At 38.8% G+C, this 14,283-nt stretch overlaps 1 protein-coding gene across 3 annotated transcripts in view; it reads right to left on the bottom strand.

Annotated features, from left to right (window-relative positions):
- Positions 1-14,283, bottom strand: part of si:dkey-150i13.2 (mitochondrial carnitine/acylcarnitine carrier protein) — a 33,025-nt gene that overhangs the window by 10,237 nt on the left and 8,505 nt on the right. For 2 of the 3 annotated variants that reach the window (XM_028583434.1, XM_028583436.1), the window contains 2 exons: positions 6,833-6,935; positions 2,540-2,657 (listed from right to left, as the gene is read on the bottom strand). In XM_028583434.1, coding sequence (XP_028439235.1) covers positions 2,540-2,657; positions 6,833-6,935 — 221 coding nt within the window. The remainder of the gene's footprint in view (positions 1-2,539; positions 2,658-6,832; positions 6,936-14,283) is intronic. The other variant, XM_028583435.1, reaches the window with a different exon arrangement.

Here is a 14,283-nt window from a genome sequence, read left to right as displayed (position 1 = left end):
TCTGGTAACAATCATAGTTACAGTTACATAGTTACAGATTACTGGTCACACATAGTTACAGATATCAGTTACTAGAGTACTGTCAGGGATTACTGGACACACATAGATACAGATATCAGTTACTGGAGTACTGTCAGCGATTACTGGACACACATAGTTACAGATATCAGTTACTGGAGTACTGTCAGGGATTACTGGACATATAGTTACAGATATCAAAAACTAGAGTACTTTCAGAGATTACTGGACACACATAGATACAGATATCAGTTACTGGAGTACTGTCAGATTACTGGTCACACATAGTTACAGATATCAGTTACTGGAGTACTGTCAGGGATTACTGGACACACATAGTTACAGATATCAGTTACTGGATTACTGTCAGAGATTACAAGACACACATAGTTACATATATGATTTACTGGAGTACTGTCAGGGATTACTGGACACGCATAGTTACATATATCGTTACTAGAGTACTGTCAGGGATTACTGGACATGCATAGTTACATATATTAGTTACTAACGAAACGTAGTTCCTTTTTCAATTTGGCACAACGTTACTTTTCCCAGGGACAGATTTCACAGCAACATTGCCTTTTCAGCTGCATGCTAGCGCCACACGGTACCAGAGCACAGAGCAATCATGGCAAGCGAGAAGCGTAAAACGCTGTCAAAAGCAAACGTTAACTTTTGACAGCGTTTTACGCTTTGTGGCTCTTTGCTGGACAGCACTCTGAGAGAGAGCTACATGACACATGCCACTACACTGCTGAGGACTGGCAGTTAAATTGTCTTTCATACAAACAGAGCATGCCAGGCAGACACAAAGCTGACAACCTCACAGATGGATGCGGTGGAGATGGGCTCATACATAGACTAGGCTACACGCAGGGGACCGCTGTGGACTTGTGTCGGTTGCACGGACATGCAAGGATTTACAGAAAAGAGGCTGCATGTGTCTACGACTATGCACGGACCATCGTGGCTGCGCGACCGGTACAAATCGATACAGACATTACATACACTTACACCATGTAACGCCGATGACCTGCCGATGTGCATTCAACCGGCACTGGATTCGTTCATAATGAATCAGCTGTCCCTCTGTGAGGAGAGAATCTGCAGTGGAGTTCAGACACTTCACTGATACACCACAGATTGGCTTCATGGTCAAAGATAGTTTTTGTATTATTAACTTCAGTCTCTGCCAGAGACGCCTGCTTTTAAAAGTAACGTAAAAGTAATGAGTGATGTAAAAAGTTACTTTTCATAGGGGGTAACTAAGGAAAGTAACGGATTACTTTTTTTAAGAAGTAAGGAGTAACAAGCAAACACTACTTTTTAAATATTTTCACGATCGCTGTGACAAAATTGTTTCAATTCTTTTAAGAACTTTCCTAAACTCTTAATGCAGCAACACACCTACAACACACAATTGGCAAAACAGTTCATTTCATGCTCAAAATCACACATTGAAAACTAAACTCTAACACTAATTTTCAAAATACAATAATACACTAACACATGTCCTCTTCCAACAGGAACATTTAGTCAATCACTGCACAATGTCATAAAAACACTAAGATCAGATGGAATTACAGAAACTATGTGTCAGGTATGCCCTTATACAATAGACAATAGTAAATTGTATTGATCATAGATTGTGCTTTACACTGCAGTTTCTCTTGAAGCCTCTCTACATTTTAGTTTTGTTGGGTTTAGTAAATGTATGCATTTGCTTTCTTTTGCTGCAGAAAGTCAACGTACAAAAAATTAATGACCCATCTCAGAGCAGCTTTATGGAATGAACGGTTTATGAAAAATGAAGAAAGAATTGTCTCGGTACTCGTGTTCATCTATATTGTAAATATAGGTCCTCTTTTACAGTACTGTATGTACTACCATATGGTCATAATGATTGATCCATTTGCATAACTTCAATCAGCTGTTTCTCAATAAATGCATGTATGAAATGCAGGGTATTTAATTGTGTTTGAATTTACAATATGAACAGCTGTTCACTTTGACTTTAGCCTATAAGTTAGGTTTAGAGCATGATCTTATCTGTTCCGACTTACAGAGTGAAAGTATTTGTGAATTGGTCAGTACATATCCATTGTTTAGATTCTTGGTTTTGAGCTTGTGTGTAAAAGAAGTTCAAGCATTTTAAATTTGTGTTAACTGTGTGCAATTTGTGTCAAAGCAACAAGAAATGTGTTAATTGTATAGCCTACACAGACAGATGTTGTGCTAACTGTGTTAAGAGTTTAGGAAAGCTGTTAAAAGTAAAATAAATTTGCTTTTGTCATAACAATGTAAAAGTAACTTCCCCAACACTGCTGGATACACATAGTATATCTCTGAATAGAGTAGAGTAGTATATCTCTGATTAGAGTAGTATATGTCTGATTAGAGTAGTATACCTCTGATTAGAGTAGCGTAGTATAGTAGTATATACATAGTATATAGTAGGATACCTCTGATTAGAGTAGTGTAGCATAGTAGTGTATATATATAGTATATAGTAGTATACCTCTGATTAGAGTTAGCACGGTTCCCTTGTAGACAGAGCGGAGTCCCTGCTCCTTATAGAGACGGACCGCACAGTCGATCGGACCCGAATACTTTGACCGCCCGCCACTGGCCTGAACCTGGAACACAACAACACTTCAATACTTGAATTATCTTTCATTAAAAGAGTATTTATTTTAGAGAGTGGAAGAAGCAAGAAGCTTGAATTCCTGACTGATGTGACCCATTTAAACCTGAGATACAGGGTGCCTCTGCAGATATCTGAACAGGGTAGAGAGAGTATTTATTTTTCCTGTCTCTGGTGAAAGTACCTTTACTACTGCAGTACTGTCCTGTTTTCCTGTCACTTTATACTTCTACTCGGCTGCCGTTAAGAGGGAAATATCTTACTTTTTACTGCACAACAGTTACTAGACGGCTTCAGTTAGTTTACAGATGGAGCTTCTGTCTAAATAAAGCATACATCATGTTTTCCTCCATTCCCCAATGGAGAAATGTCATACTGGTAAGAACAGAAAAAAGAGAGCGTCGAAAAGCAGAACGCAGGTGGCGAAAAACTAATCTCCAGGTCCACTACAACACTTATAAAGAGAGACTTCGCATTTATAATTTGGAACTGAGGAATGCTAGGCGGTCCTTCTTCTTGGACATTATTGCCAAAAACAATAATAATTCACACGCTTCGTTTGCTACTGTCGATAGGTTAACAAACCCTCCAGTACCAGTAGCATCTGAACTTTTATCCACCAAGGCCTGTAATGATTTTGCCACTTTCTTCAAAGACAAAATTCAGAAAATTAGAGAAACAGTCAGTGCTTCCATATCGAGTACAGAGTTTGTGTTGTCACAGTGCCCAGGCACAACAAATTTCAATATGACCCAATTCCATATGATTAACCGTAAAAACCTGGAGGACATTATACATCTGAAAACCTCCTCCTGTTGCCTTGATATTCTACCAACGGGCCTTTTCAAAAATGTTTCAAATTCTTTGGCTTCAGATCTTGTAAACACGTCTCTTCTTTCAGGTATCTTCCCACAGGCCCTGAAAACGGCAGTCATCAAGCCACTCTTAAAAAAGAACAATCTAGACACGACACTAATGAGCAACTATAGGCCGATATCAAACCTTCCATTTTTAAGTAAAATCATAGAAAAAATGGTTTCTCAACAACTCAACCTTTTCTTGTCACTAAACAACAATTTTGATGCCTTCCAGTCAGGTTTTCGACCACATCACAGCACTGAGACAGCTCTTGTTAAAGTCTTTAATGACATTCACTTAAACACAGATAGTGGCAAAATTTCAGTCTTAGTATTACTTGATCTCAGTGCTGCATTTGATACCGTCGACCATGACATATTACTAGACCGATTGGAAAACTGGGTTGGCATTTCTGGCTCAGTACTAAAGTGGTTTGAGTCTTATTTAAAGAATAGGGACTACTTTGTGTCTATAGGGAATTATACATCTGAGCATACAAATATGACATGTGGAGTTCCCCAAGGCTCAGTTCTGGGGCCTCTTCTGTTCAACATCTACATGCTTCCACTGGCTCAGATTATGGAAAACAACAAAATAAGTTACCATAGTTATGCGGATGACACACAAATTTATATAACCTTATCGCCAGGAGACTATAGTCCAATACAACAACTACTAAGTACTGACTAAGTGCATTGAACAAATTAACGACTGGATGTGCCAGAATTTTCTTAAATTAAATAACAAAAAAACTGAGGTGGTTGTTTTTGGAGCAAAAGAGGAACGATTAAAAGTCAGCACTCAGCTTCAAACGACAATGTTAAAAACAACAGACAAAGACAGAAATCTTGGTGTAGTCATGAACTCAGACCTGAATTTCAACAGCCATATTAAGAAAATTACAAAGTCAGCCTATTACCACCTTAAAAATATATCAAGGATTAGAGGACTTATGTCTCAGCAGGATTTGGAAAAACTTGTCCATGCTTTTATCTTCAGTAGACTTGACTACTGTAACAGTGTCTTTACATGTCTCCCTAAAAAATCAATCAGACAGCTGCAGCTGATTCAAAACGCTGCTGCTCGAGTCCTCACTAAAACCAAGAAAGTGGTTCACATCACTCCAGTACTGAAGTCTCTACACTGGCTTCCAGTGCCTCAAATTATTAATTTCAAAATACTTTTGCTGGTTTATAAATCACTAAACAGTTTAGGGCCGAAATACATTTCTGATCTGCTACTACATTATGACCCACCCAGACCTCTCAGGTGGTCTGGGACAGGTCTACTTGTTGTCCCCAGAGTCAGAACTAAACAGGGGGAAGTAGCGTTCAGTTGCTCCACATATCTGGAACAAACTCCCAGAAAACTGCAGATCCGCAGCAACTCTCAGTTCTTTTAAATCAAAGCTAAAGACCTTTCTTTTTGATGTTGCCTTTCTTTAAATAACTGTTCATTTGTTATACTGAAGTTGCATTGATGGACACTGTATGACACTCGATAACTGCTCTTTAATGTTTAATTTCTGATACTGCACTGTAACTTTTATTTGCGTATTTTATCTCTCAGTTGTTTAAATTCTTATACTGCACTGTCAATTTTATTCTTGTCTTTTAATGTTTTAATTTGTTTTAATTGTTTTCTAACTGCTCTTTAAGGTTTTATGTAAAGCACTTTGAATTGCCCTGTTGCTGAAATGTGCTATACAAATAAGGCTGCCTTGCCTTGCCTTCCTAATGAAACTACACAGTATGCACGTCGATAGCAATGATTCTGATTTTTGTCACTTTTCATCAAAACTTGTGAAGGTTCCAGCGTCTCAGATAGGGATGTTAACCGATGACCGTTTGACCGGTGGTTGACCGTTTCAACGTTAACCGGCCAAAATTATTGTTAGTTGGTTAAAAAAAAAAAAGATCTCTAAATTAGGCAATTATAGATATTGGAATAAACGCTACTACAGTTAGCCATTAAGGCTGGGATACGGACGGATATTTAGAAATGATGGCCGGGTTCGGGACGGGTTCGGGCCGGGCTCGGACGGTCACATCAGCGCGGTAGCCTAAGGCATTGGACATTTAAAATTTGAAACAGCTTATTATGTAATGGGCCTGTTTCACTTGATGCAAATGTTCGTTTTTGTGATTAAAATAAATTTAAAATATTAACCTAACAGAAACACGTGCATATCAGAGAATCTCATATCATGAGAAAAAATAGATTTTAACGGTGTCGGGCCGGGTCGGGCTTGGACAGAAATCTCTTGATGCCTGTTGGGCTTGGGCCGGGCTCGGTCACGGTTCTGTCAGATGCGGGCCCACCCCTATCAGCCATCTCATTCCAATATTTTTTTTCTGTGAAGTGAAATAATCCCTCACGCACAATTTTTCATAATCGCCTGTTTTACGCATTCTGAAGGTGCCTGTTTTATCCATTGGTTGTATCCTGTTGCAGTCTATTAGGCAATATTCCGCATAAGATGGGCTTATATTTGGAAACACATTACATCTGCATTTCAGTGGTAACAGATAAAGTGATGATGATCATCATCTTTCTTTATTATTGCTACCATTACACTCAAACTAAAGCGGCGTCTCTTCGAAGCTGTCATTTTCTCAAATGAGCCGCGGCAATGTTTCTAATGAGTTTCTAACGCTAGACAAACAACTTTATTTTAAACACGATTGCCTGGCTTGTACCCAAACTATTTTGAAACTAAGGAGTCATTTGTCCTCCGATTACATACAAGCTCCTCTGCGCCGCATTTGCGGGACTTGTTTCGCGCTGTAGGGGATTTAAAAAACGTGACGTGAGTGGAAGGGCGGTGCCGGGGCAGTGTGTGTGTGTGTGTGTGTGTGTGTGTGTGTGTGTGTTGTGTGTGTGAGAGAGAGTTGCGACAGAGTTGAGAAATTGCAGGCGCGGCTCAAAATGGCTGTTATTTCAAATAGCATAGCATATTTTAAACTAAACGGTCAACCGGTTTCAACCGGTTAATGAGGCTCGGTGACCGGTCAAAATTTTTTGTAGTTTTCACCATCCATAGTCTCAGATGTGAAGACTTGCTGCTTTTATTGATCTTATTTTTAATAAATGTTTAACAATGTTGAGATTTTGACCAAACAAAGATTGTGAAGGTTTAACTTTGGGCTCTGGGAAACTGACGCCGTTCTCACGTTTTTAACAAACCAATCAATCAATCGATTAATAAAGGAAGAATAATGATCAGATGGATCTATAAATGAACACATTACCTGCAGTAAACATTTGATTAATGAATAATAATAAAATGATAAATACATTAAACGTTACCTGCAGTAAACATTTGATCCTCTCTCCCGGAGCGACGATGACTGTGGTGAAGACTCCGGCCAGACAGCCGGAGAGGAAGATCTGAGAATTCCTGAGAAGAAAACTGAAGAATCACTTATATGTATATGTATATGTATATATATATATATATATATATATATATATATATATATATATATATATATATATATATATATATATATATATATATATACATATACATATACGAGTTACATTTATTCCGTTACATTTACTTGAGTAAGTCTTTAAAAAAATTATACTTCTAGGACTAGTTTTAAATCACTATACTTTTTATTTTTACTTGAGTAGATTTGTGAAGAAGAAACTGTACTCTTACTCCGCTACATTAGGCTACAATGAGCTCGTTACTTTTGTTTTACCTCTTTGGTATTCTACTCGTCATTGTTTTTATCCCGCCGCATACGCCTCATTTTAATGTTTTATTTTGACAGAGAGAGAGAGACTTCCGCTAAAGGCTCTACCACGTGACTGTGTTTCACCAATCAAACGGAGTTGTGCCGTCTTGTCACGTGACCGTACTCAATCTCAGTGGCGGGACCGGACCATGGATGGATTTATTAAGAGAACGGACGGGTCAGCTTTACAGTCGTAGCAAAACAAAAATGTCAGAATCAACCGCCTGTACTACCAATCCAGATCAACATGACCTGGATTTCTTTCAGTTACCCGGCTTTACCTAACCTAACCACCGCGGTCGCGACGGTGGTTAACAACTAGTTCAATCAACCCAGGGTTTCCCAATCTAGAGACATGCAAGTTCACATAAAAGAGGTGATGTTTGCACAACATGACCAATAGCCACATATTTTACATAAGAAGAGCAAACTATAATTCTACATAAATATGAAGAACACAGACACGGTTTAACAGGCAAAACGCAATACAGTCGCTGCTTCCTAAAACAGGAACAGCTGGCAAAAAAAAAATAGCCGACGCTGTAGATGCGTAAATCACAACACTTGTCCTTTCCATAAACTGTCATTGTTTTAGCCTATTTGCAGTTGCAACCCTGGCAGTGGAAGCGATCATGAGAGCAAATAAAAAATATAAAAAAAAACATAATTCTAATAAAATCTATATATTTCATAAATATATCCATCAGGGAATGTTAACGGGTTGTCTGTCTCTAAATGTTTTTTGTATGAGCGCACGCCTCTCCCCCTGCCTCTCTCTCTCTTTCTCTCTCTCTCTCTCTCTCTCCGTGCACCGAGCTTCGCCTGGTCTTCTATAAGAATGGTGACGCCGTTATCAATCGAGTATTGATTGGTCAGTAGGCGGTGCTTTTACACCGGTTCATCTCTGATCTCCAACATAACCTGCTCCCGACCAGGTTAGGCGTCCAGCATAAGTTACCATGGCGATTGAACCCGGTATCAAGTGATCCACCTTCGTGATACAGAAAACCCTGGGTTGAACCTGAAGTTACCTCGTTAACCCCAAATCTTGCTTTGTAGTCCAGGCCTCTGGCCTCATACTGAAAGCATGTTTACCTTAGTAAAAGTGCCAAACAGCAGCTCCATTACCTTGTTCTAGTTCTGCCTGCAGAGCCTGGTAAAAAAGTATAAAGGTTTGGAAATTTGTGTTACTTGTGCTTATTTATTTTTTATGTATTATTATTTTATTGATTTTATTTTTTAAGTACTTGAATTTACCTGGATTATTTTAATTTAAGCTATTTTGTAATTAATTAATTAATTTAAATTTATTTTATTGATTGGATGAACTATAATTTGTCTAAAGATGATTATTTTGTATTGTTGTCCATCTGATTGAATGCTTGTGTTAAAAAATAAATCATACGTTACTCAACAGTTACTCAGTACTTGAGTAGTTTTTTTCACCAAGTACTTTTTTACTCTTACTCAAGTAATTATTTGGATGACTTACTTGTTACTTTTACTTGAGTCATATTATTCTGACGTAACAGTACTTTTACTTGAGTACAATTTTTGGCCACTCTACCCACCTCTGCTTTTCACCATGATGTAGCCGTCGCTACAAAGCTTAGTTTAATCTCGGTAAACCTTGCTAAATCCGGGACAGTTCACAGTCTGTCTCTTGATAAGTTCACAGAAATATCTGACAAGTTCACAGACATTGTCCTTCTTATTGATCTAATTCACAGACTAAATCTGACCAGTTCACAGATGTGGTCCTTGTATGGATAATCTACTGTCACACCCATGTTTTTTGAGTTCTAATCTATGTCACACTCGCGTTTGAGAAATTCTCAGAAATATGTCCGTTATCTGTTCAAAAATACCACTAGATAAAAGACAAGGATAAAATTGACAGTACAGTATAAGAACTGAGAGATAAAATATGTGAATAAAAGTTATAGTGCAGTATAAGAAATTAAACATTAAAGAGCAGTTATCGAGTGTCATACAGTGTCCATCAATGCAACTTCAGTATAACAAATGAACAGTTATTTAAAGAAAGGCAACATCAAAAAGAAAGGTCTTTAGCTTTGATTTAAAAGAACTGAGAGTTGCTGCGGATCTGCAGTTTTCTGGGAGTTTGTTCCAGATATGTGGAGCATAGAAACTGAACGCTGCTTCCCCCTGTTTAGTTCTGACTCTGGGGACAACAAGTAGACCTGTCCCAGACCACCTGAGAGGTCTGGGTGGGTCATAATGTAGTAGCAGATAAGAAATGTATTTTGGCCTTAAACCGTTTAGTGATTTATAAACCAGCAAAAGTATTTTGAAATCAATTCTTTGAGGCACTGGAAGCCAGTGTAGAGACTTCAGTACTGGAGTGATGTGATCCACTTTCTTGGTTTTATTGAGGACTCGAGCAGCAGCGTTCTGAATCAGCTGCAGCTGTTTAATTTTTTAGGGAGACCTGTAAAGACACCGTTGCAGTAGTCAAGTCTACTGAAGATAAAAGCATGGACAAGTTTTTCCAAATCCTGCTGAGACATAAGTCCTCTAATCCTTGATATATTTTTAAGGTGGTAATAGGCTGACTTTGTAATTTTCTTAATATGGCTGTTGAAATTCAGGTCTGAGTTCATGACTACACCAAGATTTCTGTCTTTGTCTGTTGTTTTTAACATTGTCGTTTGAAGCTGAGTGCTGACTTTTAATCGTTCCTCTTTTGCTCCAAAAACAACCACCTCAGTTTTTTTGTTATTTAATTTAAGAAAATTCTGGCACATCCAGTCGTTAATTTGTTCAATGCACTTAGTTGTTGTATTGGACTAATAGTCCCCTGGCGATAAGGTTATATAAATTTGTGTGTCATCCGCATAACTATGGTAACTTATTTTATTGTTTTCCATAATCTGAGCCAGTGGAAGCATGTAGATGTTAAACAGGAGAGGCCCCAGAACTGAGCCTTGGGGAACTCCGCACGTCATATTTGTATGCTCAGATGTATAATTACCTATAGACACAAAGTAGTCCCTATTCTTTAAATACGACTCAAACCACTTCAGTACTGAGCCAGAGATGCCAACCCAGTTTTCCAATCGGTCAAGCAATATGTCATGGTCTACCGTATCAAATGCAGCACTGAGATCAAGTAATACTAAGACTGAAATTTTGCCACTATCTGTGTTTAAGTGGATGTCATTAAAGACTTTAACAAGAGCTGTCTCAGTGCTGTGGTGTGGTTGAAAACCTGACTGGAAGGCATCAAAACTGTTGTTTAGTGACAAGAAAAGGTTGAATTGTTGAGAAACCGTTTTTTTCTATGATTTTACTTAAAAATGGAAGGTTTGATCTCGGCCTATAGTTGCTCATTAGTGTCGTGTCTAGATTGTTCTTTTTAAGAGTGGCTTGATGACTGCAGTTTTCAGGGCCTGTGGGAAGATACCTGAAAGAAGAGATGTGTTTACAATCTGTAGAAGATCTGAAGCCAAAGAATTCAAAACATTTTTGAAAACACCCGTTGGTAGAATATCAAGACAACAGGAGGAGGTTTTCAGATGTTGTATAATGTCCTCCAGGTTTTTACGGTTAATCATATGGAATTGGGTCATATTGGAATTTGTTTTGCCTGGACACTGTGACAACACGTACTCTGTACTCAATATGGAAGCACTGACTGTTTGTCTTTTCTGAATTTTGTCTTTGAAGAAGGAGGCAAAGTCATTACAGGCCTTGGTGGATAAAAGTTCAGATGCTACTGGTACTGGAGGGTTTGTTAACCTATCGACAGTAGCCAACGAAGCGTGTGAATTATTATTGTTTCTGGCAATAATGTCCGAGAAGAAGGACCGCCTAGCATTCCTGAGTTCCAAATTATAAATGCGAAGTCTCTCTTTATAAGTGTAGTGGACCTGGAGATTAGTTTTTCGCCACCTGCATTCTGCTTTTCGACGCTCTCTTTTTTCTGTTCTTACCAGTATGACATTTCTCCATGGAGATCTTTTCTTACCAGAGACAGCTTTGATCTTAGTGGGAGCAATGGCATCAATAACATTTGTAATTTTACAATTGAAATTGTCTACAAGCTTAGTGACTGAGACCCTTGAGAGGGTGGGTGTGGAGGAGAAAAGCTGAATGAATGATTCACTGTTGTCTTAAATAATTTAATACACAGGGCCCAGGCTTGTCCTACGGAGGTTAACTCCAACTGTCGCTGGCTAGATGTTATGAAAAGATTAATGAGCATTTGTTTGTTTGTTTGCCGAACTTTCCGGGGGATTTAACATTATGTAACCATTCATGTCCTTCTAGCTGCCACCACGTTGGTTATTAACATTCGCTGTAAACCGGTTACAGGGTTAGTGTCATCGTGTAACGTTCCAGTTTTATTAAGTTAACGTTACACTGGGATGGAGAGTCTGGGGGATGTGTTGATCAGTTATAGGATGTCATTAGTTATAGAAGCAGTGCATATTACATGTTATGGTTTCAGCATTTTGCCTTGTGTTTTGTGCTATTTCTGTTGCATCTTTGTAGTTTTCTGTATGTTGTATGTATGTTTTTGTTGGTTATTCTGTATTGTGTAGATTTTGGTTAATTCCTGTGTTCTCTGTTCTCCCTTGTGTTGTGTCAAGTTTCTGTGTTTAGTTGATTTCATGTTTTCTGTCTGTTTTTCCTGGTTCCTGTTTTATTTTGATAGTCTGGTTTTCTGTCTTGTCTTGTCCACTTTACTTCCTGTGTTTTCCCGCCTTTGTTGATTGTCCTGCCCCCGCCCCAATGTGTTTCACCTGTTGTCTCACCTGGGGCCTATTGCACAAAAGTAGAATAAAGGATCCAGGATAAATGAAAAAGCGCAGCTTGACTTAGTGTGATCCACTCATCGCGGCTTAATCGGTTGCACGTTTGCCGAGCCAGGATAAGAAGGTGAAGCTATGTCAGCCAGGTGTACATAGCTGGGATAAGTGCACAATCACGGATTTCTTAAATAGACCACGGTATCGATCACAGATTTACTGATGCAGAAATGGAGAAGACGTGTGCAGCAGCAGCTTCTAATGGAAATTTACGGGGAGGTGAAACATATAATATGCAAAAAGGGAAATACGGCTGTTATCAAACGGAAAAAAAAGCCCGACAGACAATAGCGGACCGACTGAATACGTATGGATTTAAAAAAAATCTACTTTCACTCCACGTTTTAATTGCTTTAATATGATTGTTTTATGTGTTGGTTTTATTGCTGTATCTGTTTTTATGTGCTAAATCCACTGGTTTTAGTGTAAAGTGTCTTTGAGTAGCCTGTAAAGCACTATATAAATAAAAATAAAAAAATCTTGTTCCTGGGAAATTCATAAGGACTAGGCTTAATTTCAAAGCTTATTCATAATGCGAGAATATGTTTTACAACTATATGCACAAATCTCCATAAGCTATGTCTAATTCTAAATATCTTTCTACAATTACTGTTCATACAGAACAAGCATGACTGGACAAAAACTAGAAAAAGAAGTGACTTCAATACACACTGTAAGCATATCTGTAAAACAATGTAGCCTGTTATTATTCATGTTTTTTTTTCTCACTCCCAAGCTTGAAGATGACAAATGACAGCCCCAAAATACAATGATTAAGAAGCTTTGTGGCATTCCAACACATTTTCACTCCCATTTGGTAAAAAAGGACGTTTGATCAAGTGCCATTGTCATCGTTATTGATGCTAAAAGTCTCCTTTAGAGTCCGCTGCACGGTGGGGGAGGATCCCCCTGCCTCCCCCCGCCTCCCTGTGTTGCATGGGTGGGGGCACATTTCACGGGGACAGCAGCAGAGGAAAAGCCCATTTCCTCCGTATCGTCCCACTTTTTACCATTACCATCTCAACAACTGTCTGCAGTAGTAGGATTTAAATCAAACTCGTGACAGCAATAGTGACAAGTAATGCATGTTAATAAAATGAAGCAGAACACATTCAGAAGACAACGGAATAACTGTTAAACACGTTTATTTCGGATCAGAGCATCAGCTGATTTAACACATCAGACTCCAGGATTAATCTTAGCCTGGCTGTTAGCCTGCTCTGGACCAGGCTAGCTGCAAAGTATAAATCGCCATGGTTACTTGGCTGGGTTTAATTCAACCTGCTTTTGTGCAACCAAGTCAAAGCTAAATTCATCCAGGATAACCTGAATATCCCGGCTTAATGCCTTATCCTGGTTTTGTGCAATACCCCTCTGTTCTGTACCTCTGTGTTCCCTTTGGCTCTTGTTAGAGCGTTTTGTCTTTGCCCTGTCAGTCTGTCTGTATCCTGTCCATGTGTGTTTGGAATCTTCCTTGTGTTTTTTTTTTTTTTTTGTTGTCCTTGTCTCTGGAGATTTTTTGGATTTGGGACTTTGCCTTTTGCCTGCCTGCCTCAGTTCTGGACTCCTTGTGTTTGCTGTTGGCCCTTTGGATCCCTTTTTGTTGGTTGGTTCCCTGCCTTTTGTTAATAAATCCTTAGTTTGAACCTTCTCCTGCCTGCTTGCCTGCTCTACCTGCATTTGGGTCCTCTACCTTCCTCTCACCATAACAATTACATTGTGCTCTATAAGTGAAAAATAGGCCAGGTATTAATTTTAGCAATATTTTCCTGATATGCTGAGTACATCAATATTTGGCCTTTACTGTATGTTCATCATACAAAGCTAAACACAGTTATTAACTTGGAAGTAAAGCATCCCTGGTGTTTTTTGACATATTCCAATAGCCTGTTTACACTTTTTATTACACTAATTATGTACCAAACAACCAATCGCAGCTGATACTGTATGATAATAGATGGAGTCCTAATAACAGAGTATATGTTGTTCTGAGCAGCCTGGATGGAACGCAGCAGGTGATACAACACTCATTATATCCACCAGAGACCTGAGTCTAGGACTCAAGGTCAGAGACCTGAGTCTGGGACTCGAGCTCAGAGATCTGAGTCTAGGACTCAAGCTCAGAGACCTGAGTCTGGGACTTGAGCTCAGAGACCTGGGTCTAGGACTCAAGCTCAGA

Source organism: Perca flavescens, chromosome 7 (genome assembly GCF_004354835.1).
Source record: "Perca flavescens isolate YP-PL-M2 chromosome 7, PFLA_1.0, whole genome shotgun sequence".
Taxonomy (NCBI): Eukaryota; Metazoa; Chordata; class Actinopteri; order Perciformes; family Percidae; genus Perca; species Perca flavescens.
This window is presented reverse-complemented; position numbering and strand designations above follow the sequence as displayed.